The sequence below is a fragment of the Nylanderia fulva genome, unplaced genomic scaffold, assembly GCF_048542155.1.
Source record: "Nylanderia fulva isolate GAGA-0341 unplaced genomic scaffold, ASM4854215v1 Scaffold23, whole genome shotgun sequence".
Classification (NCBI taxonomy): domain Eukaryota; kingdom Metazoa; phylum Arthropoda; class Insecta; order Hymenoptera; family Formicidae; genus Nylanderia; species Nylanderia fulva.
Genome location: NW_028190293.1, coordinates 830,687 through 855,033, shown reverse-complemented (window position 1 = coordinate 855,033; position 24,347 = coordinate 830,687). Strand labels below are relative to the sequence as shown.

Genomic DNA, 24,347 nt, shown 5'->3' with positions numbered 1-24,347 from the left:
TTCTATTCAACTTTATTCAAAGGGGAAGAAGAAGCAGCACGGTGTGATTCGGAGTATTTTTAGGTTCGAAGTTGTGTGCAATTTACAGGCGTTGTAAATTAAAAACTTGAAAATGGCAGAAGACGGTAAGTAATAAATATAATTTTTTTACGCGTATCACAAAATCTTTTCTTTCGACATCCAACTTTGAATGCTCATGCTTTCTTATATTATTGTGACCATCTGCGGCGTCTCGGACCGCATGGTTTCTGTTATGATTTCCATTTTATATGATGATGTACACGTGTCCTTGCTTAATTTCATAGTCAATTAAAATGACAGTATTGTCAGAAATATTGCAAAATGCTGACACATGGAGAGCTTTTGTGCACGAAATTCGCTCTAGCGAATTTGATTCGAAAAAAAAGGAATTTACTGTATATAATTGTACAGAAATTAAGATATAGATTAGGTTATTGTCGCCTTTGTTGTAGATAAGAGTAAGAAGAAGAAGAACAAGGCATCGCTTGGCGAAATTCAAAGGACGATGAAGTGCGAGATAGAACCCTCTAAGGTGGAGGTGAAGCTGGAATGTAAGGATTGGCCTCTATTGTTTAAGGTTGGTAATCTGTTTTTTGTGTGTAGATCTATTTTAGACATTAATAATAACTACATGGGATACAATAGGAAATAGATAAGGAAAGTATACTTTTGTCTATTTATTGCAGAATTTTGACAAAATGCTGACACGTACAAATCATTTTACTCCCTTAACGAGTGGTTCTACTCCACTCAATCGTAGTTTATCAGAGTACATAAAGTCAGGATGTATCAACTTGGACAAACCATGTAATCCATCATCGCACGAGGTGGTAGCTTGGATAAAGAGGATTTTAAAAGTGGATAAGACTGGTCACTCGGGCACATTGGATCCTAAAGTATCAGGATGTTTGATAGTTTGTATAGATAGAGCAACTAGATTAGCCAAGTCGCAACAGTCTGCTGGAAAGGAATATGTTGCTGTCTTTAAACTCCACTCTGCGCCAGAAAGTATTCAGAAGGTAAATCATTGGAATGTTACTAAGATACCTTACATACAAGATATCATATACTAATGTGTTACATGATTTAGGTAAAGCACTCATTGGAAAAATTACATGGCGCTCTCTTTCAAAGGCCACCATTGATAGCGGCGGTCAAAAGACAGCTTCGCGTTAGGACAGTATATGAGAATGAATTACTCGATTTTAACAAAGAAACTAATATGGGAGTATTTCGTGTTAGCTGCGAAGCTGGCTCATACATTAGAACCATGTGTGTCCATCTTGGCCTCTATGTAGGGACTGGTGCTAATATGCAAGAATTACGAAGGATTCGTTCGGGTGTTCAATCCGAAAAAGATGCCATGGTTACAATGCATGACATTCTTGATGCTCAATGGTTATACGAACATCATGGAGATGAATCTTATTTAAGGAGAGTTATAAAACCATTAGAAGTGCTATTAATGAATCACAAGAGAATTATTTTGAAGGACAGCGCCGTACGTATTCGACTTATTTCTTAATTAATTTCTTATTTTATTTCTTGATCATTTCTTAATTGATATAAAACTAGATTTTTTTAAGTTTAATTTTATTTATTAATACTTATTTATTGAATGATATGTTATAAATTTGTAGGTGAATGCAATTTGTTATGGAGCAAAAATAATGCTGCCAGGCATTATAATGTATGACCAAGGGATAGAATTAAATCAAGAAATTGTAATTGTAACTACTAAAGGCGAAGCTGTTGCACTTGGTAAGTATATTTTTAAAATAATTATAAAAATAACGACGGGTCGTATATTATTTAACTTCTTACGTTATTGTTCAACTTGTAAGTGAAATTCAAAGTTTATTCTATATTTAGTTTTAAAAAACTTATTTATAATTTTTAAACAATTTTGGAACAATTTTATTTATATATTTATTTCCATATTTAGCCATAGCTTTGATGACCTCTCCAACTATGGCTTCTTGTGATCATGGAGTGGCTGCAAAAATCAAAAGGGTAATCATGGAGAGAGATGCATATCCAAGAAAATGGGGTTTGGGTCCTAAAGCATTGCAAAAAAGGCGTATGATTGATGAAGGAACTTTGGATAAACATGGGAAACCAAATGAAAATACACCTGCTACTTGGTTACAAAATTATACGTACTATTCTGCACAAGCAACGCCAGCAGTAGAAATTAAGGCAAGTCTTAATTATTTTAATTTTCTAATATTTTGTTTTTCCTGTAAATAGATGTTTATATATTTATATAAGATATTGATTATTTATAAAATATTTAAATAAATGTAGACGGAGAAGAATGGTGATGTTGGCTCTAGAAAAAGGAAAAGAGAAGATGATACAAATATTGATACAACAATGGATACAACAAATGTTTCTGTAAGACAAGAAGAAATATCGCCGGAAATATCATCACCAAAAGAGAAAAAGAAAGAGAAAAAAGACAAGAAAAAGAAAAAAAAGGAAAAGCAAAACACGGAAGGTGAAGAATCTATGGTAGTGGAAGAAGGCGCTAGTGGGGTAATTAAATCATGGTTTTAATTTGAATATCAGAAAATTTTTGAATATATGTATATTTATAAAATTATGTATGTATTTAAATATAATTTTGGATATATATAATTACATGATATATATTGCAGGAGTCTTCAGTAAAGGAAGAAAAAAGGAAAAAGAAGAAGAAAAAGGATAAAAACCGAGAACCCACACCGAGTTAGATGGATTTTTTATGCAAAAATTGATGCAAAAAAAAATTAATTGTTACATAAAATACAACATTATTTTCTTTTTCTTTATATGTTAGATTCTCTAGCCTAAAAACCCAATTTTATATGTTGTACAAAAATTCCTCAATTTAATTAATATTTTAAGAGTATAAAACAAACAATTTTTTTATATTTAACTTTTTCTTTACGTTTGCTGACGCCTTATTGCATTTATGTCATTTTTTCAGATGTATGGATTCCAATGTAAAATATTTCAAATTACAATTTCTAATTCTTATCCTAATAAGATTGATAAGAATAATTAAGAGAGTGTACTACTCATATAATATTTTTTTTATCATGATAAGAATTATATATTTTTATGTATATCACTGATATATATTTTTAGTAAAATGAATGTTCTCTATAACACAGGAAATTATATAAATTATTATTATATGGTAGTGTGAGATCATAGATTCTAGAAAAAATCTCAGATGTTCCATATAATTAATCAAGATTCCAAATATCTGTTATGATAAATGTCACATTTGATAAACTCTTATTTCACTGTATAATTCAATAATGCTTTTTTTAATTCACTGTATATTACCTCATTGTTAATATATCTATGATGTATGAATGATTCCTTGGTTCATTAAACATTTACCATTTACATATCATAATTTACAATTTGTAATATATATATATATGTATAATTCAGTTCAACAAGTAAATAGATTCATAAAGATAGTATATATCTTCAATAAAGATTTACACAAAACTAGCGCATAGTGTTTGCATTAGTTATGAATATCAAAAAAGTATCATTTTTATTTTAAAAAGATGTATATTTCCTTTAAATATCATATTGCGAATGGTGTATCGAAAACAATTATTTAAATACAACTGTGTCAAGCATAGCTCCCAAACACTGAACAATATTTGTAGCCATTAGTGTATCCACTTTTTCCTCAAGATGTCTTTTCGGATCTTGCTTGCCCACATTCTTTATTGCTAATTGTTCTGGTGTCATCTTTTCTTCTTCCTCCAAGGCCTATAAAAATATTTTAATCATTATAGTAACAGAAATTTAAAATATCTAGTATCATATGTAAATAAGAACTTGTAAAATTTTAAAATTGTCAATGTTTCACCTTATTGTAATTCTTTGCAAGTTCAAGCATCTCTGAAACAATATTCTCATTGAGTCGACTGTGTTCCGAATATTCGGCAAGGGTCAGACCGTCCATCCATGTCTTTTTATGTAAATTCAGCAGCATTTTCTGTTCCAACTCGTTTTTGCGATAATTAATACTAATACTGTAATAATGTCGATTTAATCCGTGTATCAGCGCTTGTACCGAGGGTTTCTGTAGATGGCCTAAATTCGACGTTGTTTGCCTCGGTTCTTGTCCCAAGACCTACAATTAACATAATACTTGGGATCACAATCAGAAGACATACACAATCGATACGAGTATACTCACCATCATGTTTGGATTGATTAATCTAAATGCATCAATGACAACCTTTCCCTTCACCGATTGTATAGGATCAATAACAACAGCTACAGCTCTTTCACTGAGAGCCTCGAAAGACTGTTGAGTGTTAATATCTACTCCGGACAGCCAGCAACCAAAACCAGGATGAGAATGATACCAGCCCACTACCATTTCTGGCCGACCAGTCTGCTTCAGCATGTCTAACATCTTTGCTTGAAACACTGGATCCACCGCCTCTACACTGACACCCTGAAATAATGTAATATATCTCAGTGTCGTAAAATCTATTTCATGCATTTTTAAACGCATTTTTAACATTTACCGTTCCTGTTTGCGGCATAGCAAATACATCAATAACGCGAACAGTGTAATCATCGACAAATTCTCCCAGCATCAAACCCATCACTTCCATTGGTACTCCAGCACGACCGTGCTTAAGCATTTTTAAGAGGGCCAAGGATGATATGTATACCTGTGGAAACGAAACAAACTGTCAGCGATCTCAAAGAAGATAAACGGACGAATATTTAAATCTATATACAGATACCTGCTCAGCTGTGTCAACAACAGGCGCATCGGAAGGGGGTGGTCCTTGATTTAAACCCGGCATTCCACCGCCTAATCGTAACAGTCTGTCCATCTTGATGTGTCACTTGAACTCTGCGAATATTCGAAAAATATAATATAAAAGCTTATCAGAGATTCGAAGCGTCGTGTGAGATTTTCTAGAGGTTAAGAAAAGAACGCTACGTCGATTTTGACTCTCCCGGAGATTTTTTGGTATCGATTTACGCAATTTTATATTAGAACAGAAGTTGCTCTTACGATGATTCGTCTTCAACGAGAGAATTCCCTTTTCGTCGCAACGAACCGAATGACCATTCCTCTCGGAGTCACTCTGACAAGCTTCAAATGTGCATAATCACGAGCGCAGCCTGTTGGTTGTCTTCAGCTTCAGAAGCGTGAAGAGGAGAGGAGAGGTGAACGAACAGAGATGTCAAACTCCCCCACGTATTTCGGCCAACCAACGCTTATTGCGCCCTCTGACAGCTGATACCCCAAAATATACAACATACAACAAAAAAAAGTAATGCAAAATATACAATGAAGGAAGAATATTCGATTCTTTCGCCTAAACTTTCCGGGGGACCGAAGGGATTGGGTAACATTTTTATTTTATTCGCGAATGATAAAATATTGCGAGAAAATTAATATAATTTATTTTTTCTTACTGATACTGAAGCATTACGAAAGTACGAAAATATAGGTTATATATTTTTATTCTCAATAATTTAATGAAAAGCTAATAATAAAATCTAGGACAATTAGACATTTTTTAATACATGTTTTGTTTATTTAGCAGCTCTCTAAATATTGTAATTCTATTTTTTTTTTTTTTTTAACTCTGGAGTAAAACTTTTACATATTTATTTCAGGCGATCCTAATGATAAGAGCTTGAGGAAAGTGGAGAAGGATGTGCTGATACCAAAGTTAATGCGAGAAAGAACGAAAACAGAGAAATGCGTTGCAGAAGTTAAAGGTAATTATTTAATTTATATTGTTTATATATATAAGATATTTATATTTATATATATGAGTTTATATATATAGAATATTTGAATTAACTATATACATAATATTTTCCTCTACAGAGTTCCATGACTGCTGTCTCAATTCAGGATTGTTAAACGTTATAAAGTGTAGGAAGGAAAATGATGTAATGAAATCGTGCATGGAAAAGTGGTATTATAATCAAGACTTTATTAAAGAATGTACAGAACAATATCTAAATGAAAGAAGTGAATTCAGGAAGACTGGAATTCCTAAAAAGAAAAGAGCTGCCAGACTAGAAGCATCGTTATAAATATAAAGATAACAAATAGATAATATCAGGATTGTTTATGTTGTTTCATTATAAATTTACTAAGTATGATATCTGTACAATTGATATGTGGATAACTTTTTCAATAGAAAAGTCATAGAATATTATGCAAATTATTTCAAAATGCAGTAGAAAAGTCAAATGCGCAATTGGAAATTAAATTATTATGTTAATTTTGATTGATATACTGCTTTTACTACTTGTTTTGAATTTTTGTATAGCAAATTCTTGTATATTAATTGAATGTACATAAAGTGAAGTATTTTGGATCGCTGTCCTCTTATTTACATGTCTATGTAAAGACAGTGTTCAGCATTTTCATGCTGTTACTTTATTATTAAAAGAAATAGTAGACTGTGAGAAAATATTTATATAATAAAATAAAAATTTTATTGATATATGTTGAAAATATTATTTTAAAGCTCCTAATATATATGAACTGTAATATAGAAAACAAGCTTTATTTTGTTGTACAATGTTGTTTTAAATAAAAAATCTGAGTAAAAAGAAATTGTACAAAGGATTAGGTTAAACTTCAAAAATTTAACGATTTCTCAATTATTAAAAATTGATTTAATTTGTCTGTATCTCAAATATCTTGCAAAAAAATTAAATTTAAAAAAAAAATAATAAAATTTTTCAATTACTATTTTTTTAATATTTACATATCTGTTACAAATATAATAGCATAAGTTGGAGTTGCACGCAGCAAGAGTTCTATATATGTCTCTTTCAAGAGTTCCTAGCTCTCTCGCAGTAGGATCCACGTGGAGGCTGCGGATTCGTTTCTCGAGAATAGCCGTCGAACATCCAACGAGCGTTCCTCGTCCGAAAGAATCGCACGTTTTCCCACACAAACGCACGAGATTAAGAGGTGGGGGTGTGTGCGGCGTTCGGTTTGGTTTCGTTATTCTTGCTGATGTGGAAGTCGAAGAGTCGCGGAAGAAGAGGACTCGTCGTCTGTTACGGTGGGGAAAAAGAGACTCGGAGATTCCTCGCGCCCGAGTTTTTCGCAGCTGACGAGGGTCCCTTTTTTCTCTCACACATTTCCGTGGAATGCTACATCTCATGTTCCTGCAAATCTTTTTCGCTTTCTCAATCCTGGCGACGGCGATCCCGAAGCCGGACGCGGAGCATCGTATTTTAAACAAGGTTAGAAGAAAAATTGAGGATAATAATAAATATTGAGAATTATATATTTGATTTAATTCTTAATTTTATTCCGTTAATATTTTTAATTATTTTGTTTCTTGTTGTTAGAAAAAACTGAATTTATCAATTTTAAACTTATACATTTTTATATTATATTTTAATATTAATTTAATATTATTTTTTTAATATAATATTTATTATATTTTAATTTTAATATTATATTTTAATATTATTATTTAATATTTTTATTATATTTTAATTATATTTAATATTATTATATTTAATTATTAAAGTTGTAAGAAATGAAGAAATAATTGTAGTTTCAAAAGAATTGATCAAGCGTATTGCATATATTTTAGGATGTAAGTCATGAAGAACATTATATCAACTCACAACATAATTCAGCCTATGACCATGAAGCTTTCCTCGGAGAAGAAGCTAAAACTTTTGATCAGCTTACTCCTGAAGAAAGCACCAGACGACTAGGAATAATTGTTGATAAAATAGACAACGATAAGGATGGCTATGTGACACAAGAAGAACTTAAGGATTGGATAATGTATACACAACAGCGCTACATTAGGGATGATGTGGAACGTCAATGGAGATCTCATAATCCAGATGATAAAGATAAAATAAAATGGCAAGAATATACAGCAATGGTTTATGGTGATATAGAGGAATATGAGAAGGAGCAGCAGGATAAATCAAATGATGAGTCCTTTTCATATGTTGAAATGCTGAAAAGAGATCGCAGAAGATGGTCCGCAGCGGATTTGGACGGCGACGACGCTCTGACCAAGGAGGAATTCACTTCCTTCCTTCATGCTGAACACGCAGATCACATGAAAGACGTGATAGTGTTAGAAACAATGGAGGACATTGATAAAGATGGAGATGGAAAGATATCTCTTAAAGAATATATTGGTAAATAGATATTCTTTGTTACACTTGAAAGAGTTAGCTTAAGCAATCCTTAAACTGAAATCTTCAACTTGTTAACAGGTGATATGTACAGAGGCAGCGAGGATGAAGAGGAGCCAGAATGGGTGAAGAATGAGAAGGAACAATTTTCTTTGTACAGAGATAAAGATGGGGATGGATTTTTAAATGCTGATGAGGTAGTATTTACATATTTTAAAATTATTATAAAAAGATGTATATGAAAAAAATTGAAAAAATACTATTTCTTTACATCATTAATTCGTGATGATAAAATTATCCGAATTCTGATTTTAAATAGGTAAAGACGTGGATTATCCCCGCGGAATTTGATCACGCAGAGGCAGAGTCTAGGCACTTGATTTATGAAGCGGACACGGACGCGGATCACAAACTCACAAAGGAAGAAATTTTAGAAAAATACGATATATTCGTCGGGTCACAAGCGACGGACTTTGGCGAAGCGTTAGCGAGGCATGACGAGTTTTAACGAGGTGCAATCTCATAAAATAAACAAAAAAGATCACTGAATGAACAATTTACTTATAACGATCTACTTAAGATCTTCTAGCTCGTAAATAATCTTATAGAATAAGAGCCAGAGAGATTCTCTATTTATAACAAACAAAGTTATATTTATTCCGTAAATATGTTTTTTTATATCTTGAAATTTTTTATATTGTGAAATTATATAAAATATAAAATTTATATTGTTATAAATATCTATATAACTCATAATATAGAGATTATGCTAGTGCATGATAAAATGCTATATCTGCCAAAAACTATAAAGATTGATTAGCTGTTGTTCTATAATAAACTTTTGATATTGTGATTTAATTGACTAATATTTTTTATGAATACCTGACATATTAATTATCCTTCATATTATCGCGTAATATTTTGATGCTGATAACGATTGTCCGGCAAAGCGATATCTTGAATATGCTGTCATTATACGACCATTGATCATATTTATCAGATAAGCCCCCAATCTCTTGTAGCAACATGAACAGTACCTGTATAACGTCACTGTGCGAATTAACTCACAAGAATGAAAAGGATTTATTTAATTATTGTTTTAACATTTTGCACCTGCAATGTACTTATGGGTAAGTATATTTATTATTATTTTTTACAAAGTCTTACGTCTCGGCAATATTTTATAAATATTGTACATACATTAATAATAAGAATATAAATATCAAATAACGCGTAGCGTTTTCAGGCCGTCGATACATATTAGTAATATTTTCATTTAAGACTCTATAATAACAAGCAATTTCTCATTTGATAATGAGTACATAAGAATAGACAGTAAATAACATTTAAGCACATATATACGCATATATATGAAATTTTAAGACAGGCCACATTGTATAAATATTGTATATATATCATACACATACACATTATAAATTATATATAAAAATATGGAAGAGAAAAATTTGATTTAATCTGTATCATATTATGAGAAAAAATGTGATTTTAATGACTGCAATTATATAAATATAAATAAATGCGACATAAAAGAAATATAAATTAAATTATATATTATAATGTAAAATTATTTGATATTTCTCCATTTAATTCATATTCAGTTTTCCTGATTGAATGCTTCAATTTTTTATAGTTTTTCTTTCTTTTTTTAAATCAGAATCTACTTTTATATTCCGGATACTTTTATATTTACTATACTTTATACTTTTTACATTCTACTTTTATATTTCAGATGCCAGAACTAAATCATGCTTCCATTTTACATGGCCAGGTCGAGGAATCAAAGAGGGAGAGTTAGATTGCAAACTCTTCAACCAAAACTATACAAATATTCCTTGTGTAGATCCTATATATCCCGGTGAGTGTTATAATTTGATATTTATATTTAATTTTATTAATTCTTTGTATTTTCTTTGTATAACATTTTTTTCAGGCGACCAGATGCCAGATACAACTGAAATATCGAACTGGACAAACTCGACAGACTATTTTTGTAAATTGGAACTTGGTTCTGTTTGTGTAAAGTATTTATACATATATAATAAAGCGGGTAAATATATTTTATAACAGATTAGAAAATCTATATGCATGATCTGTATCAATATCAATGTTATTTGTAGTTATAAATGCCAGTTATTTTTGTGGAAAAGTCATAGAAGACCAGGCAATAGCGGTTACATCAGGCTGTTATGTTACATATGTATGTATCATATATAAAAGTAGATTATAAAGTAGATTATATATATATATATATATATATATATATATATATATATATATATATATATATAATCTTCAGAATTAATTCTACAGTTGTAACTATATGTATAAATTAACATTATTCGATAATGAAGTATGGATATAATATATTGTAATATTCTTTTATAGACTGAAGGATATACTATTGAAGCATGCGTTTGTGAAGACACAGGCAATGGCAAACCTTGCAACTCGACAATAAGAAATACATATTCAATACTAATTATTTTTATAACTATAGTTCCATTGTTTATATATAAAATTTTCAATATTTCCTGACACTTTCTTTCGAATTCTTTTACCTCTTTGATACAGATAAAATTGTACAAATTATATACATTTAACATTTATTACAATTGATATGCAATTATCAATTAAGCGTATATCTTCTTACAATTTTGTAGAATACACAATGTGTATTTAAATTATATGTAGAGATTAATATAGATAATATATTTCTATCTATACTCTCACAAAATCAAAAAATAAATACTTTTAAAGAGAAATAAAAGAGAAAATATAATATAAACTCTGAAATAACAAATAACATATGTAACAAAAATTATTAATTAATACACAATAAAAATGTTAAAAGTAATATTTTCCTTTAAAAGGATATCATTTCATATTCTCAAATAATATACTCTGATCTTAATTATTATATTTTATCTTAATTACTACGTATGGAAGTATTATACAAATTAGACTTTTTCGTACATTATATTCCAAAGGAATACTTATCAACAAAGAACATACGATAAAGTGACATGGCAAACTGTGTAAAAATTGACTTATTCACACATTTGAAGCAACGAATTAATTGTAACATCTTTTTTACCATGATTAGCATCATATACCGATTTGATAACTTCTTTGTCAATGTTTGGAAACATTTCTGCAATCTGTAAAGTATGATTACAATTATGTGAACATAACAAAAGGAACATTTATTGAGATATGCATTAAATACCTGCTTCAATTCGACCTCAGCATTTGGCAAAGAACTTGGTGCAACTGTTGCTGGTGCAACTGTTGCTGGTGCAACAGCTGGAGGTGGTGTGTAAACATTTACCGGGGCATACGGTACGCCGAACATCGGCGTTGCAGAAGGAACCATCATTATCGAGGAACTCATGTATGGGTGACACTTATTCTACAACAGATTAGCATTTAATGAAAAAAACAATAAAATTTCTGAGGATAAAATAATTCCTTAACAAAGTACCATAGTAAGTATCATAAACATGCAGACTACACAATGGTAGTTAAATTCTAAATTTAAATAACTATATAATTTAAGACAATCTGTAATTTTTTAAACATAAAAAATGATATAAATATAATTGATAAGGTAAATAATATTCATTGTTTGTACCGTGTAACTAAAAACTAAATTGATCATGCCTTCCTGATTTTCTCCCTGTTTCCCACTAAGCATATACCAATCTTCGTGCGTCTCTCCCTTTTGAATAACTTGCGGCGGAATTTCTATGTGACCCCATGCAATCAATTCATCCATCACGAAGGAACACTCATCATAAATTTCTATGTATATTTGAGTAACTCCAGGTGGTAAGAGGCTACAATGAGATAAATATTGAAACACTTATACATACAATATATATATATATATATATATATATTTCTTGAAATATATGAAAACAGAATATATGCATTCTCACCACTGGATAACTTTGTTCCAATATGAATTTTTTCCACTATTCGAGTCTGTATGTGTCTCATACACTGCATGTCCTACTTGTAACGTCACATAAGAATCCATCCTTGTCATTTCATAATTTCTCACTAATTTAGCCTGAGAAAAATAACTTTTTAACACAAGAAAGTACAGATCGTCGCAATGTTGGCTTATTTAAGTCTATTAAACAATAAATACATCTCATGCATATGAGAAGAGAGATTACCTGAGAAATTGTTACACTAAGCCTACCCACTCGTGGATCATGAGTCACCGGCATACTTTGAATCTGCTGTTGGAGAGCTAAAGCAGCTTGCTGATCTGCCACTTCTTGTTGCAGTTGCTCATTGCGTTCTTCTATTCTCAAGAAACTATCCGGTAATAATCCCACAAAAACCTGGAAATATAAAAATTCATTTTATAATTGATAGATATGAACACATTATTGTTAAGCATCTTAAACAAGATGAGATTACTGTGCATCAACAAAAGTTGTATCAATACATTGTATATATAATTAATGTCAGGTATTTTAATAACAATTAAACATTAAAAAAACATAATTAAAATGCATTCAGTGTCAAGATATCATCGAATTTATTTACGAAAACGCGTGTAATGACAGTTTAATGTGGAATCGCGTAACATTTGTAATGCTTCCTATTATAATATTGCGTTTGACAAACGAGAGCCAGTATATCTGTTTTTTCCAATTCTCGTGCAAAGGTCTGTCCGTATCCATGATGAAAAAAGTATTTTTAAAAAACGAGATATTATCTCCCACGAATTTTGAGCCTGACAGCGTGTGACGTTTCACATGCAGAATTTCTCCGAAATTTGTCAAATATGTCAAATCACGCAAACCGTGCATCACCCAAAATGTTTACTGATTGACTGCTAGTGCGCATGCAGCCGTCAGATTGTATATATACATAGCGTCATAAAAAAGTGATCTTGTTTTTTTCAGCTGCAGCCAATCAGACATCGCTGAGGAGCAACATAACTGAAATCGGCGATCGTGATTGGTTTTGACACCTGCCTGTGTCAACAATATGGCGTACTTGTGTTTTTCATAGAAATTAGAAATATTTCTATATATTTATATTTCTATACATAATGTTTTGCGAATTAGAAGTAAAATATGAAATTTTAATTTGTTTTAATTTTATTTATTTTTTATTTATTAATTATTGGAAAAAATAATTTGACATTTCGATAGATCTTTACATTTTTTTACATCCGTTTGTTCAATTGTACTTTATAGCACTTTCTGCACTTAAAATAAAATAGGATACATTCTGGATTTTTTGCAAAAACTACACATACAAAAGATGTATATATGAAACGCGTCTTATGTTTACACATATACGTGTATTATTATAATAAATATATGAGAAAATATTTAAATATATTTATATAAATCGCTCGCATATATGATAGAAGAGTTGGCTAATCATATGTTTTATCATGACCACAGGTACATTAATTGCACACAATGACGTGGTAAAGTACATATGTACGTATTGGTACGTATGTAGTTGTCATTCTCCCTCTTCCCCAAGTCCGGACTTTACCCGTCATATATATATCATCTATTATTTATCACAATTATCTTTTTACGCTATCTCGAGCGAATTAGAGCAATTACGAGACAAGAGTCTCTGGGAGCGGCAGTATAACTTTGAATTTCTACGAAGCATGAAGAATTTCTACAAATGCATCTAAATTCTGCTAGATGCTGTTTACATTACGTTTCGCGAGCGCTGCATGCCACATCGTATAACCTTTAAAATAACGCGTGACATCTATTTCATTTCACCCTCTTTCGTTCGCTCCTACAGAAGTTTCTCCGATTTTATAAAGCGGTAACAATGGCAGGGTGTTACGACAAATTATCTTGGACAGGTGAGTTTCGGAATCGTATGTGACAGTTGATGCATATTGTTGTATACGTCATCCTCTTTAGATACTTGAATTCACGAAATAACAAATTTTAATTGGTTTAAAAAATCTTACAATTTCAAGATTAAAAAAAAAAGTTTCGTAAAAAGAATATAAATCATTGCAAGATTCAATATTAGTCTCATATTTTTAAATTATTTCGATGACATGTACATTTGTATATGTATCTTATTTATTAAAATATATTAAAAATTTTCTTTATTTATAATTTACTAAATGTAAAAAGAAGCACTTTTATAAATTGTTTTATTAGTATTGATAATTAATTATTTTGTAAATTATAAATATATTTTTATTTATATTTAATAACGATTTTTCATGATTTTGTTATACAGAGGTACGAGATTTATTGAGAACTTGGAGAGAAGATTCCGAACGACGAAGTAAAGATGTAGTAGATTTTTGGGAAAATACATTAATAGGAAAGATTGATCGTTTAGGCAATGAAAGTATGATCAATTAATATACACTTTCTTATTATTAAAATTTTAGTTGAATAATACCATTTTTATCAAATATTTTATGAAAATTAAATATTTTATGAAAGTATTTATAATATTCCATTTTTTTATAAAAATATTTTTAATATTTCCATTTTATTTAGAATATCTGGTTCTGGAACAAGTGTGTGTAGCTGCGTTGGATTGTTATCGCCTGCCACTTGCCGAATATTGCATTAAAATTCTAATGCGTGCATTTCCTGGTAGCTTGCGTGTTCACAAATATCATGCTATGCATTTGGAAGCATTAGAAATGTATATATATTATTATATATTTGTAAATATGTAACAATATATGTATATATATACTTGTTCTAACAATTTATCATATATTTTTCAGGTATGATGAAGCAATGGAAGTTTTGGATTCTATCATAAAGAGAGACGAGACTAATGCAGCACCAAGAAAACGTCGTGTCGCTATTTTGAAAGCTCGAGGACGTATTCCAGAGGCAATCAAGGAACTTACAGAATATCTGAAAAGGTTAGTGATGTGTTTCAAATTTTAACATATATTGACATGTTTAAAAAATTTTATCATTTTTTTATAAGATATTTATATTTATAAGTATATTGTATAAATATATTTTTATAAATTTTTTTTAATTATAAATGTATTAGTAACATGTATAAAATGATTTATCTAGATTTATGAGCGATCAAGAAGCATGGCACGAGTTATGTGACCTATATTTGCAAGAACAAGAGTATTCTAAAGCAGCCTATTGCATGGAAGAACTTATATTGCATAATCCACACAGCCATTTAATTTACCAAAGATATGCGGAAATAAAATATTCTCAGGTAATAGAGAGATGCTTCTAAGGTTTTATGACCACATTTGCTTTTATATTATATTTCAATAGCTATACCTATAGTCACAAAATTTATTTAATTAAATAAATTAATAAAAATAAATAACTATCTTATCGAATAAAATATATTTGAAATATTTTTAAATTAAAATATCTTTTAATATTATAATTTTTGAAATTTATATATAAAGATAATTTTTTTAATTATATATAAATTATATATATTTAAATTATATATTTTAATTATATTCTTTTCATACAGGGCGGATTTGATAACATGGAGTTAGCAAAAGCATATTTTTGCCAAGCAGCTAAATTAAATCCAAATAATATTAGAGTTCTATATGGCTTGTTATTAGTAAGTTTCAAAATTATATATAATATTAGATATTAATTATGGAAAGCTTTCTGTAAATATATTTTTTTAGACAACAAACAATATTGCAACATCACCTAAATGCCCTGCATCTAAGAAGAAGGAAGCAATAAAACTGAGCGAATGGGCTAGTAAACAAATTGAGAAACAATATGAAAGTAAAGTTTCAAATGAAGATGTTAAGAATGTAGAACGTTTACTAGGACAATTGCAACTTGAAGCTTAGGTATTGTTATCTTTGACAAATTGTATATTTATTTTAATTTTGTAACAAAAGTAAATAGCATATGTTTAAACACATTGCATATAACTATTTCCAAAGAATCTATCGAGCACGAGAAATTTTAGATAACTCTATGCAGTTAAAAAAAAATAAAAATTTGATCATGATTGATATAATCAAACAGTATTATCTTTTATTCTGTTTCAATTATGTAATGTAATTAATATGTTCTGGGTATAAATTTTGTCAATGTAAAATACATATGTTGATATTAGTAATCAGTCAATTAATAGGTTTCAAATTAGCTGCACTACATACGTAACTATCTTCTAAATATATATATATCTCTGTGTTTTATTATATATATTTTAAGTAAATATGTAAGTTATTATTGTAGTATCGGTCTCTCGGCTCTCTCTGTTGTCTAATAATATCATTGTTGATTTTCATGTCCTATTAAGTATTGGTTATATCCACAAATAAATGCAATAAAAATAAAAATGTGTTGATGGATAAGATACTTGTATGCAAAAAATATTATTTCCAAATCATTGTTTTCATATCTAATCTTTAAAATTATTCTGTACCTAGTACACACAAATTGCAAAATCAGGCCACATCTGGAATATCTTCAAATATTTTTGAATAATTATATATCTTTTCAATTACTAAGTTATTTAGAAAATGTTTTAATTTTTTATATGTGAAGCAAATATAAATTAAGAAAATTTTCCAAACAATCTGATATACATGCATAAGGACTAAAATACTTATAAAAACGTATATAAAATTAAACAAAGACATTTAATGTCTGCTGTACAAAATTTTACAATCATCTCTCAGTGATTTCCTTATTTCTACGTTCCCACTCTTCTCGTTTTTTCGCTCTTTCCGTGGCTTTTCTCGTTCGCTTTTCTTTTCTTGTTTCTTCGCGTAATGCAAAATATTTTTCACGAAAGTCCGTTAAATCCATGATGATGCTCTCGTCAGTAGCCTGTTAAATATTGAAGATATAGAAGAGTTAAAAGAAATGTTAGTAAAACTGAACAGCTTGCATACATACTTCTGGCTCTTTAATTTTTTTGTAAGTTAATAATCTTCTACTAGTGTAGTTGCTCAATACTTGTTCAGAATTAGCCAACAACTGTAAGCAAGGATGTGCTGGTAACTGATCTTCTGTGTATAGGTCCCTAAATTATAAATTTAGTAAATATAATTATCTATACCAATTACAAGTTAATTAATAATTAACTAGTGTTATATCTTTTACGTTTAATTACATACAAATATATATATATATATATATATATATATATATGTACCTAAACAATGGATACCAGCACACCAATCTACCATCGAGTTTTAAATGTCTCGCGGAGAAACATAATAAATCTTTATATATTTGATTCAGGCCATAACCAATTTTAGAAGGAATGTGAGAGGTTGCTTGATGTTCCTCTATTACAGGATTTATTTTCATGGTACCTATACGTTCTGTAGCCTCCCTTATACCATAAGGCGCTATAAGAAAAAAATATATTAACTTTGTATCATAAGATACAAGTTGTTTTAATTACTTATAAATCTAAGAGAATTTTTATAATTTATAATTGAGGATATTGTGCAATATTTTTTGTACTTACGATCTGTTATAATAGCATCTATTCGTAAATCTGTTCGCCAGAGTGGATAGGAAAAATCTGCTACTACTACATCAAGATAATAGGAACTCATTCCATATTGACGCATATTTGTTGCGATACTTTCGTCTTTTTCTCTTATCTAGTATTGTACATAATATAATAATTATTCAGTTTTTTTTATGTTCGATAAAAATTTTTAATTCTAAAAATTAGCTTTCTACCTTTTGTGATATCCGTGTAGGTCTCGTACGACCATGAAGCATTAAAAAGTCAATGTCAGTGCCAAATGTATATCCTCCAAATTGAGATGCAGCAATTAACAAGGAACCTGTCCCTACAAATGGATCTAAAACTAGATCGCCTTTTCTAATTTGTGCTTGATTTGCCATTATCAGAGACAATTGTGGATCCATTGAGGTGTTTCCTATAAATTTTCTAGTTTTTAATGATAACTTTTGAATTAATTCTCGCTGGCCATCAGCAACCTGTAATAAAATTATATTATAATCTGCAAAAAAAACTATTTTTGATGTATATAAATATATTACTCACCCATCTTCCAAAGAAATATTCATATGGCTCATCAGGAATACTGTTAGGATTAAGTCCATAATATTCTATATAGTATAAAGTGATATCCGGATTTTTCAATTTGACTGGCCCTTCAAGAGGTAGATAACTGAAAGACTTTCCCCAATATTGCATTAAGTTAATAACACTACATTAATATTATATACATTATGTATTATTAAATAATTAGCATTTCTAAAATACAATTCTAGAATAACACTAATACAATATTATCAGTACAATGAGTACAATATTTAAGTATCTACTTACTTCAATCTTATCTACTTTCTCCCTCTGTGAGAAATGTTTACAGAAAGTCTCCACTACAATCTTGAATGATCTTTTCTCTCCAGTGATATTTTTGACTGAGTAAGTTTTCAAAGAATCATGTAAGTTTTTCTTCTGTTTGCCTTGTGCCCACAATTCCAAACAAAAACGTAACGAAACTGCTCTATTGACAATTTGATGTACAACATTTTCATCAGATAATTCCACAATCCAGTATGGCTAAAACAAAATTTTAATATATTTAATTCTATTATATGTTATTCTTTGTTTGCAGTACATTACATATTAAGTTTTAAAATAGCTTAATAAAATTCTTTAAATAAACATGATTAAGATCTGATATCTTTCTAAATCATGCAATGTTATGTGGATATTTCACAAATTGTATTGTTTAAATAATTTGATATATATATAATATTTAAATTATTATATATAATAATAATTATATAAATAATTTATAAAATTTTTTATACACTTAAAAAATTCTTTTATAGTATAAATTACAAATCATATTATATAGTAAAAACTGAGAAATGCTTCTTGCATACAATAATGTAATATAAGAAGAGTATATATATTAACATACATATATGTATAATTAATAATGTTCATACTTCCTTACATGTTCCTTTGGTCTGATTATTATGTGTGGATTAATGCTATACATCTCAAATATAGATTGCATTTCCTGAAATATAATAAATAAAAAAATAATGTTCAATCTAGCACATATAAAAATTACAAGAATATAATAGCATTTATATTAGATAAAAAATAAATATATATGCTATTATTACAATAAACCATGGGTGCTTTCTAGCAACAACGATACGACGTATATAATAAAAAAAAATTTATTTAATAAAGATATTACATTCCTGTTTTTTACATATTTTAATAAGACATTAAAATCTTATAATTTATTGTTATAAAGAATCAAACAAAAAATATTTCTCAAATATGTAAAAATTTTTATAAGTTATACAAGTGTAAAATATAATACAATAGTATATAAAAATATAATAGCATTTTACGAATAATCGTTTTTTACAATTTACAACTATTAAAAATATTTTATACAAAAGAAATACTTACAGCCAATCGAAAATCAACATGTTCATGAGCAAACCAAAAGAGATATCTTTTTAATTGACTGCCCATTTTTAGCATTATAATATAATGTATGTAAAATAATTATTATATTCAATTATATACACAACATAGCCTTTTAATTATTGTTGACAGTGATCCAACCTCACTGACAACACGTTCAATCATTGGTCATAAATTTTATAAGATGAGACACATGCGACGTTTTGATTGCACGTCTAGTAAATTACTAACAAAGAAACTAGACGCAAAGAGAAACCTGAGAGCGGCCACCGCCGCGATTCAGTGGACTCGTGTACTAATGCGCCCTCCGAGAAAGTAGACGTGAACTACGTCGTGTACTAGGTAAAAAGAACGGTATATAATTGTAGTTCCCTTCCCAAGGTAGCGGTACCGGTAAACCTTATAAGAAGACATTTTAGGATCTTTCCAACGGGAAAATAGAAATGTCAAATAGATAATTTTTGAAATTCCAAAGTTTTTAGTGTTTTTCGATAGAGCTTATATAATAAAGAAATGCAGTAAAATATTTTTCTTATAATTATAATTAAATTAATAATTAAAGTTTATTTTGTACAATTTTACATTTTATTTATTTTAGGTAATGCTTTTTTTTAAATATTGCAAAAATTTCAAAATTAATTTTTTTTCAATGTTTTATATTTTATTAATAATATAACTACTTTATTTTTCGTATTTTACAATAATTTATACACAATTATTATGCTCTTACTATATTTCCTAGTCACAGATATCTATTAATCTGTGTCCTAGTTACGTACGCTTGTCGTCTTATTGTTTGCTATCAGCTGATCGAAATGTACAAGTAAAGAAACATATTTTAGTAAAAAGAACGCCGTTGATGTAGTTATCTTGTTTTGATTGACGAGAAAGAAACAAAATATACTTATTTTTTTATAGTTAGTGAATCAAAGAAAGGATATAAATGGATAAAATGGGTATAATCTTTTTCTAAAAGACGAGATTTTGTTTTTATGGAATAATATTTCAGCAGTAAAATCTAAAATTACTCCTTTTCTAGAAAAGAGATGTTCACCTGCCGAAATTGAGCAGAAACGTTTGCTAGCATTACAAAGGAGACAACAAGCTCAATTGAAAATGCAAACTACACCTAAAAATAGTCCATTACAACAATCAAACTCTAATGATGGTACAAATGTTATGAGACCAAATAAATTAAACAATCGTTTTAACCCCATGGAAGCAAAGAACTTTTTTAGTCGAACTTCGATTTTAACAAGCAAATGTTATATGATTAGCAATGAGAGATTTGCGATAGATATATCAACATTTGATCCTACAGTTATTGATACATTCAAAACACTTCCAAGCAAATCATATGGTATAGTTATATTATAAATTATGATTGAACACAAATGTACACCCTAATATAGTATTTGTAATTTATTTGTTTAATTTTTCAGATGTAAAAACTAGAATATGGGATTTTCATATCAATGATTATGACAGTTTAATACAAAAATTGAAGAACCATAAGTCTAACATATCTGTCAATGGAATACCACAAAATATTCTCCAAGTAATTTGATAATATTAATACAAAGTATAATATGATAACTATAAAAGCATAAATTTTTAGAAACATTCTTCATTTTAGATATTCAAAAAAAGATTAAAGCCAGAGCAAGAAAATATACTTAAACAGGATCTGTCAAAAATAGATAACAAATTAATAAGCAATTTAATGCCGTTTCAACAAGAAGGCGTTTGGTAAATTTTTTTATAGCAATTATGTATATTGTGTATGTATATGTATATATATCTTTATCGATATATAATAAATTTATTTTAGCTTTGGTATATCAAAAGGTGGTCGTTGTATGATTGCGGATGATATGGGTTTAGGGAAAACTATACAAGCATTAGGCATAGCACATTACTTCCAAGAAAGCTGGCCACTTCTAATTGTAGTTCCTTCATCAGTTAGGTAAATATTTTACAATCAATATAATGAAAAGATATTGATATTATAAAGATACTTCTCATTTAGGTATCAATGGTCTGAAGCAATATATGAATTTTTGCCATCTATACCTGTGCATTATGTTCATCATTTTCTAAATACAAAGGATTGTATTGGAGATGAGAAAATTACTATAATTTCATATGAAATATTATCGCGAGCTGTAATTACATTCGAGAAACATATGTATGGATTTGTTATTCTGGTATGTTATATTTAACATATTGATAACACAAATGTTGCTAAACTTGCTAGTATTTTATTTCATGAATTAATCATAGGATGAATCTCACGCATTGAAGAGCAATAAGACTGCAAGATTTCAAGCTGCTCAACGGATATGCGCCCATGCGCGTCATGTTGTATTACTTTCTGGCACTCCAGCTTTGTCAAGACCAATTGAACTACATTCTCAAATCAGTCTGATTTTACCACGTTTTATAAGGTACTTAAATAGGCAACAATGAAGTATTTTATTTATAAGTACTCTATATATGTAAATATATGTGTATAGAATTTTATTAGAAGCATTGTATTTTGCAGCTATGAAAATTATGGTGTACGATACTGTGCAGGGCAGATGACAGATTATGGTTGGAATTTTATTGGTTCCTCAAATGCGAAAGAGTTAGAAGTATTGTTAAAGACCACTTGCATGATTCGAAGATCGAAAACTGATGTGTTAAGCCAATTGCCATCTAAAACAAGGTTGGGTTAAATCTCGAAAAGAAAATGTTTTTGAAAGAAACATTTTTGGGATAGGAATAATTGTGGGAAAGCTTTATGTAATATACACTATGTGTTTTTGATATACATCTGCATGTTTTAGGCAAGTGATTATTTTAGACCCTCATTTGATCAAAACTGATAAGCAAATGACCAAAATAGAAAAAAAATTACAAAAGTCAATGATCACAGGTAGGGAGAAACATAATACTTTACTGGAATATTTTAGGGAGTCTAGTTTTGCAAGAATTAAAGCAATATGGTATGTATGTACTATGTACATGTGTATAATTGTTTCTTCAAAAATATGTTGACAATCTGTTTCAAAAAATTTAAATTCAACTTTATAGCAATTATGTTACGGATTTATTTGAAAATAAGAAGAAGTGCCTTTTGTATGCTCATCATCGCAATGTTTTGGATGCCATTTGCGAAGTTGCTGAATCTAAGGGGATAGAGTAAGTACTTATAATTGTAAATCTATAATTTATAGTCTCATATAAACTCATGAAAAATTTAATTCTTTTATAATTTTTTCTTTCATTTATCTGTTGTATATTATAACAATTGCAATTTCCCCAGATATATAAGAATAGATGGCCAAACTAATCCAGAGGAAAGAAAACTTCAAGTTGATAGATTTCAGGAATGCGATAATTGCTTGGCAGCAGTTTTATCAATTACTGCTGCAAATGCTGGCGTTACATTAACAGCTGCGCATCTAGTGGTCTTTGCTGAATTATATTGGAACCCTGGTGTAAGTAATATTTATCAAGCACACTTATTAATATAATTTTATATATGTAATATATTCAAATTTTTTAAAATAATATATAATTTCTAATAAAACAATATATATTTTATTTTTCCATTGTGTGAAATTATTTCAGATTTTATGCCAGGCAGAAGACCGAGTGCATAGAATTGGACAAAACGAAAACGTTTTGATACAATATCTGGTGGCGAAAAACACGGCAGATGATCATTTGTGGCCTTTGATAAAAAAAAAGCTGAGTGTTTTGAATGAGGTTGGCCTCAATCAGGATTTATCGATAAATAATGTTGACACCTCGTCGCAGAAAGAATACGGACAACGAGATCTGACTTCCTTTATGAATATCTCTTTGTCGCCGGGAGAGCAATCACAATCGCAGGATGATGAGAAGAATAATTCAGTTTCAAAAGCATCTTCCTCTGCGAAAGATCTTAAAGAAATGCTCGAAATCGATGAAGACTATTTCGATTCCTGCAGTTGGGACGATATTGCTTGACTGTGTAATGATTTTTGGTTGCGTTACAAAATTCTATCTTTTTATAAACAAAAACTATATTTAGTATGTTGAAAAAAAATAAAGCTCTATCACCCTCAGAGGAAAATTTCATAAGTGATACAAACATGTTTTTCGATTTTTTTTTTCAAAATTACAATAAACTATTAAAATAAAAGAAAGATATAATTGCAAAAGAGAAATTGGATAAAAGAATTAAAATTATAAAAGAGAATTTTTAAATCTATCTTATCGATAAAATTTGAAAAATATTTGTTGTAATATTCTGCAGATGGCGGTCTTCGCGCAAAAGGATTTCGAAAGTTCTTTCTTCGCTCTCTAGAATCCGCGATCATTGGTTTATTGGCGCGCGTGAATTTCGGTTTATAATATTGTTTATAATAGAAAGTGAATGACAATGTCTCTTTTTAATGTGCGGCAATTCTTCGGTGCGTTATATCAACGTTACATGTTCTCGTTACCGGCGATACACTTTTCTCGCACGCAAAAGGTAAGAATGAGTTGTCGGCTTTTCGAGGTTATAGCAAATACCTCAATTATTTGTATTTTGTCGTTATATAATAATATAGAAAAAAAATTGCATAGTTAAAATATATAACAATCGCCTAAAAATTTTTTTATTATAGTACCGATCTATTTCACACAAAAGTATAACT

The 24,347-nt window shown here is 29.2% G+C and overlaps 10 protein-coding genes across 12 annotated transcripts in view; 7 read left to right on the top strand and 3 right to left on the bottom strand.

The window, feature by feature from the left end:
- Nop60B (dyskerin pseudouridine synthase 1 Nop60B) lies at positions 1-2,834 on the top strand. The gene is made up of 8 exons (XM_029305434.2): positions 1-125; positions 474-598; positions 708-1,040; positions 1,112-1,522; positions 1,662-1,782; positions 1,967-2,220; positions 2,329-2,559; positions 2,682-2,834. The coding sequence occupies exons 1-8, from the start codon at positions 113-115 to the stop codon at positions 2,754-2,756; spliced, it is 1,563 nt and encodes a 520-aa protein (XP_029161267.1). The 5' UTR covers positions 1-112; the 3' UTR covers positions 2,757-2,834.
- A 740-nt stretch (positions 2,835-3,574) lies between these two features.
- Rpn11 (regulatory particle non-ATPase 11) lies at positions 3,575-5,229 on the bottom strand. Its single transcript, XM_029305478.2, has 6 exons — positions 5,075-5,229; positions 4,797-4,909; positions 4,572-4,721; positions 4,235-4,498; positions 3,902-4,168; positions 3,575-3,801 (listed from the first exon to the last, which is right to left on the bottom strand). The coding sequence occupies exons 2-6, from the start codon at positions 4,887-4,889 to the stop codon at positions 3,640-3,642; spliced, it is 936 nt and encodes a 311-aa protein (XP_029161311.1). The 5' UTR covers positions 4,890-4,909; positions 5,075-5,229; the 3' UTR covers positions 3,575-3,639.
- A 50-nt stretch (positions 5,230-5,279) lies between these two features.
- LOC114933051 (COX assembly mitochondrial protein homolog) lies at positions 5,280-6,530 on the top strand. Its single transcript, XM_029305488.2, has 3 exons — positions 5,280-5,411; positions 5,686-5,790; positions 5,903-6,530. The coding sequence occupies exons 1-3, from the start codon at positions 5,354-5,356 to the stop codon at positions 6,112-6,114; spliced, it is 375 nt and encodes a 124-aa protein (XP_029161321.1). The 5' UTR covers positions 5,280-5,353; the 3' UTR covers positions 6,115-6,530.
- Positions 6,531-6,895: 365 nt separating this feature from the next.
- On the top strand, positions 6,896-9,066 carry scf (Calumenin B scf). Its single transcript, XM_029305500.2, has 4 exons — positions 6,896-7,284; positions 7,644-8,211; positions 8,290-8,405; positions 8,528-9,066. Exons 1-4 carry the CDS (start codon positions 7,189-7,191, stop codon positions 8,714-8,716), a joined length of 969 nt encoding a protein of 322 aa, XP_029161333.1. The 5' UTR covers positions 6,896-7,188; the 3' UTR covers positions 8,717-9,066.
- A 266-nt stretch (positions 9,067-9,332) lies between these two features.
- LOC114946373 (toll-interacting protein A) lies at positions 9,333-12,944 on the bottom strand. Its single transcript, XM_085483055.1, has 6 exons — positions 12,867-12,944; positions 12,411-12,581; positions 12,168-12,301; positions 11,861-12,065; positions 11,456-11,638; positions 9,333-11,387 (listed from the first exon to the last, which is right to left on the bottom strand). Exons 1-6 carry the CDS (start codon positions 12,924-12,926, stop codon positions 11,277-11,279), a joined length of 864 nt encoding a protein of 287 aa, XP_085339181.1. The 5' UTR covers positions 12,927-12,944; the 3' UTR covers positions 9,333-11,276.
- Positions 9,928-10,950, top strand: LOC114933070 (uncharacterized). The gene is made up of 4 exons (XM_029305521.2): positions 9,928-10,084; positions 10,160-10,276; positions 10,347-10,426; positions 10,615-10,950. The coding sequence occupies exons 2-4, from the start codon at positions 10,168-10,170 to the stop codon at positions 10,762-10,764; spliced, it is 339 nt and encodes a 112-aa protein (XP_029161354.2). The 5' UTR covers positions 9,928-10,084; positions 10,160-10,167; the 3' UTR covers positions 10,765-10,950.
- A 760-nt stretch (positions 12,945-13,704) lies between the features above and the next one.
- On the top strand, positions 13,705-16,576 carry LOC114933090 (ER membrane protein complex subunit 2). Its single transcript, XM_029305546.2, has 7 exons — positions 13,705-14,089; positions 14,482-14,595; positions 14,751-14,901; positions 14,987-15,130; positions 15,294-15,450; positions 15,724-15,819; positions 15,890-16,576. The coding sequence occupies exons 1-7, from the start codon at positions 14,056-14,058 to the stop codon at positions 16,061-16,063; spliced, it is 870 nt and encodes a 289-aa protein (XP_029161379.2). The 5' UTR covers positions 13,705-14,055; the 3' UTR covers positions 16,064-16,576.
- Positions 16,577-16,845: 269 nt separating this feature from the next.
- On the bottom strand, positions 16,846-19,855 carry LOC114933083 (tRNA (guanine(10)-N(2))-methyltransferase TRMT11). Its single transcript, XM_029305531.2, has 9 exons — positions 19,657-19,855; positions 19,184-19,249; positions 18,544-18,780; positions 18,256-18,390; positions 17,925-18,188; positions 17,704-17,842; positions 17,383-17,581; positions 17,124-17,250; positions 16,846-17,054 (listed from the first exon to the last, which is right to left on the bottom strand). The coding sequence occupies exons 1-9, from the start codon at positions 19,729-19,731 to the stop codon at positions 16,893-16,895; spliced, it is 1,404 nt and encodes a 467-aa protein (XP_029161364.1). The 5' UTR covers positions 19,732-19,855; the 3' UTR covers positions 16,846-16,892.
- Positions 19,856-20,052: 197 nt separating this feature from the next.
- On the top strand, positions 20,053-23,771 carry Marcal1 (SWI/SNF-related matrix-associated actin-dependent regulator of chromatin subfamily A-like protein 1). Of its 3 annotated transcripts, none has more exons than XM_085483114.1 (13): positions 20,053-20,192; positions 20,593-20,630; positions 20,714-21,034; positions 21,117-21,232; positions 21,311-21,423; positions 21,506-21,640; positions 21,704-21,881; positions 21,958-22,121; positions 22,220-22,384; positions 22,506-22,664; positions 22,753-22,860; positions 22,985-23,159; positions 23,293-23,771. In XM_085483114.1, the coding sequence occupies exons 2-13, from the start codon at positions 20,618-20,620 to the stop codon at positions 23,671-23,673; spliced, it is 2,028 nt and encodes a 675-aa protein (XP_085339240.1). In that variant the 5' UTR covers positions 20,053-20,192; positions 20,593-20,617; the 3' UTR covers positions 23,674-23,771. The 3 variants fall into 3 exon arrangements, with proteins under 3 accessions (XP_085339240.1, XP_029157322.1, XP_029157316.1); XM_029301489.2 differs by lacking the exon at positions 20,053-20,192 and adding an exon at positions 20,232-20,272; XM_029301483.2 differs by lacking the exon at positions 20,053-20,192 and adding an exon at positions 20,292-20,497.
- A 62-nt stretch (positions 23,772-23,833) lies between these two features.
- Positions 23,834-24,347, top strand: part of Miga (mitoguardin) — a 32,266-nt gene continuing 31,752 nt past the window's right edge. The window contains 1 exon segment of the mRNA XM_029305559.2: positions 23,834-24,181. Coding sequence (XP_029161392.2) covers positions 24,083-24,181 — 99 coding nt within the window. The 5' untranslated portion in view covers positions 23,834-24,082.

Excerpts from the sequence above, each read along its gene's own strand:
- scf (XM_029305500.2), top strand. The coding sequence starts at position 7,189 with ATGCTACATCTCATGTTCCTGCAAATCTTTTTCGCTTTCTCAATCCTG. Across the intron at positions 7,285-7,643 it reads AGCATCGTATTTTAAACAAG|GATGTAAGTCATGAAGAACA; the intron begins GTTAGAAGAAAA and ends CATATATTTTAG. Across the intron at positions 8,406-8,527 it reads GATTTTTAAATGCTGATGAG|GTAAAGACGTGGATTATCCC; the intron begins GTAGTATTTACA and ends GATTTTAAATAG.
- LOC114933083 (XM_029305531.2), bottom strand. The coding sequence starts at position 19,731 with ATGCTAAAAATGGGCAGTCAATTAAAAAGATATCTCTTTTGGTTTGCT. Across the intron at positions 18,391-18,543 it reads AGAAAGTAGATAAGATTGAA|TCTTTCAGTTATCTACCTCT; the intron begins GTAAGTAGATAC and ends TATTGGGGAAAG. Across the intron at positions 17,843-17,924 it reads CTACACGGATATCACAAAAG|ATAAGAGAAAAAGACGAAAG; the intron begins GTAGAAAGCTAA and ends GTACAATACTAG.
- LOC114933090 (XM_029305546.2), top strand. The coding sequence starts at position 14,056 with ATGGCAGGGTGTTACGACAAATTATCTTGGACAG. Across the intron at positions 14,596-14,750 it reads TGATCGTTTAGGCAATGAAA|AATATCTGGTTCTGGAACAA; the intron begins GTATGATCAATT and ends CATTTTATTTAG. Across the intron at positions 15,451-15,723 it reads CGGAAATAAAATATTCTCAG|GGCGGATTTGATAACATGGA; the intron begins GTAATAGAGAGA and ends CTTTTCATACAG.
- Nop60B (XM_029305434.2), top strand. Across the intron at positions 1,041-1,111 it reads CGCCAGAAAGTATTCAGAAG|GTAAAGCACTCATTGGAAAA; the intron begins GTAAATCATTGG and ends TACATGATTTAG. Across the intron at positions 2,221-2,328 it reads CGCCAGCAGTAGAAATTAAG|ACGGAGAAGAATGGTGATGT; the intron begins GCAAGTCTTAAT and ends AAATAAATGTAG.
- LOC114933070 (XM_029305521.2), top strand. The coding sequence starts at position 10,168 with ATGCCAGATACAACTGAAATATCGAACTGGACAAACTCGACAGACTAT. Across the intron at positions 10,277-10,346 it reads ATACATATATAATAAAGCGG|TTATAAATGCCAGTTATTTT; the intron begins GTAAATATATTT and ends TGTTATTTGTAG. Across the intron at positions 10,427-10,614 it reads CAGGCTGTTATGTTACATAT|ACTGAAGGATATACTATTGA; the intron begins GTATGTATCATA and ends ATTCTTTTATAG.
- Rpn11 (XM_029305478.2), bottom strand. The coding sequence starts at position 4,889 with ATGGACAGACTGTTACGATTAGGCGGTGGAATGCCGGGTTTAAATCAA. Across the intron at positions 4,169-4,234 it reads TAATCAATCCAAACATGATG|GTCTTGGGACAAGAACCGAG; the intron begins GTGAGTATACTC and ends TGTTAATTGTAG. Across the intron at positions 3,802-3,901 it reads TTGCAAAGAATTACAATAAG|GCCTTGGAGGAAGAAGAAAA; the intron begins GTGAAACATTGA and ends ATATTTTTATAG.
- LOC114946373 (XM_085483055.1), bottom strand. The coding sequence starts at position 12,926 with ATGGATACGGACAGACCTTTGCACGAGAATTGGAAAAAACAGATATAC. Across the intron at positions 12,302-12,410 it reads TTAGTGTAACAATTTCTCAG|GCTAAATTAGTGAGAAATTA; the intron begins GTAATCTCTCTT and ends TATTTTTCTCAG. Across the intron at positions 11,388-11,455 it reads CTGAGGTCGAATTGAAGCAG|ATTGCAGAAATGTTTCCAAA; the intron begins GTATTTAATGCA and ends CATACTTTACAG.
- Marcal1 (XM_085483114.1), top strand. Across the intron at positions 22,665-22,752 it reads GCAAGAATTAAAGCAATATG|CAATTATGTTACGGATTTAT; the intron begins GTATGTATGTAC and ends TCAACTTTATAG. Across the intron at positions 22,861-22,984 it reads GCTGAATCTAAGGGGATAGA|ATATATAAGAATAGATGGCC; the intron begins GTAAGTACTTAT and ends CAATTTCCCCAG.
- LOC114933051 (XM_029305488.2), top strand. The coding sequence starts at position 5,354 with ATGAAGGAAGAATATTCGATTCTTTCGCCTAAACTTTCCGGGGGACCG. Across the intron at positions 5,412-5,685 it reads CGGGGGACCGAAGGGATTGG|GCGATCCTAATGATAAGAGC; the intron begins GTAACATTTTTA and ends TATTTATTTCAG. Across the intron at positions 5,791-5,902 it reads ATGCGTTGCAGAAGTTAAAG|AGTTCCATGACTGCTGTCTC; the intron begins GTAATTATTTAA and ends TTTCCTCTACAG.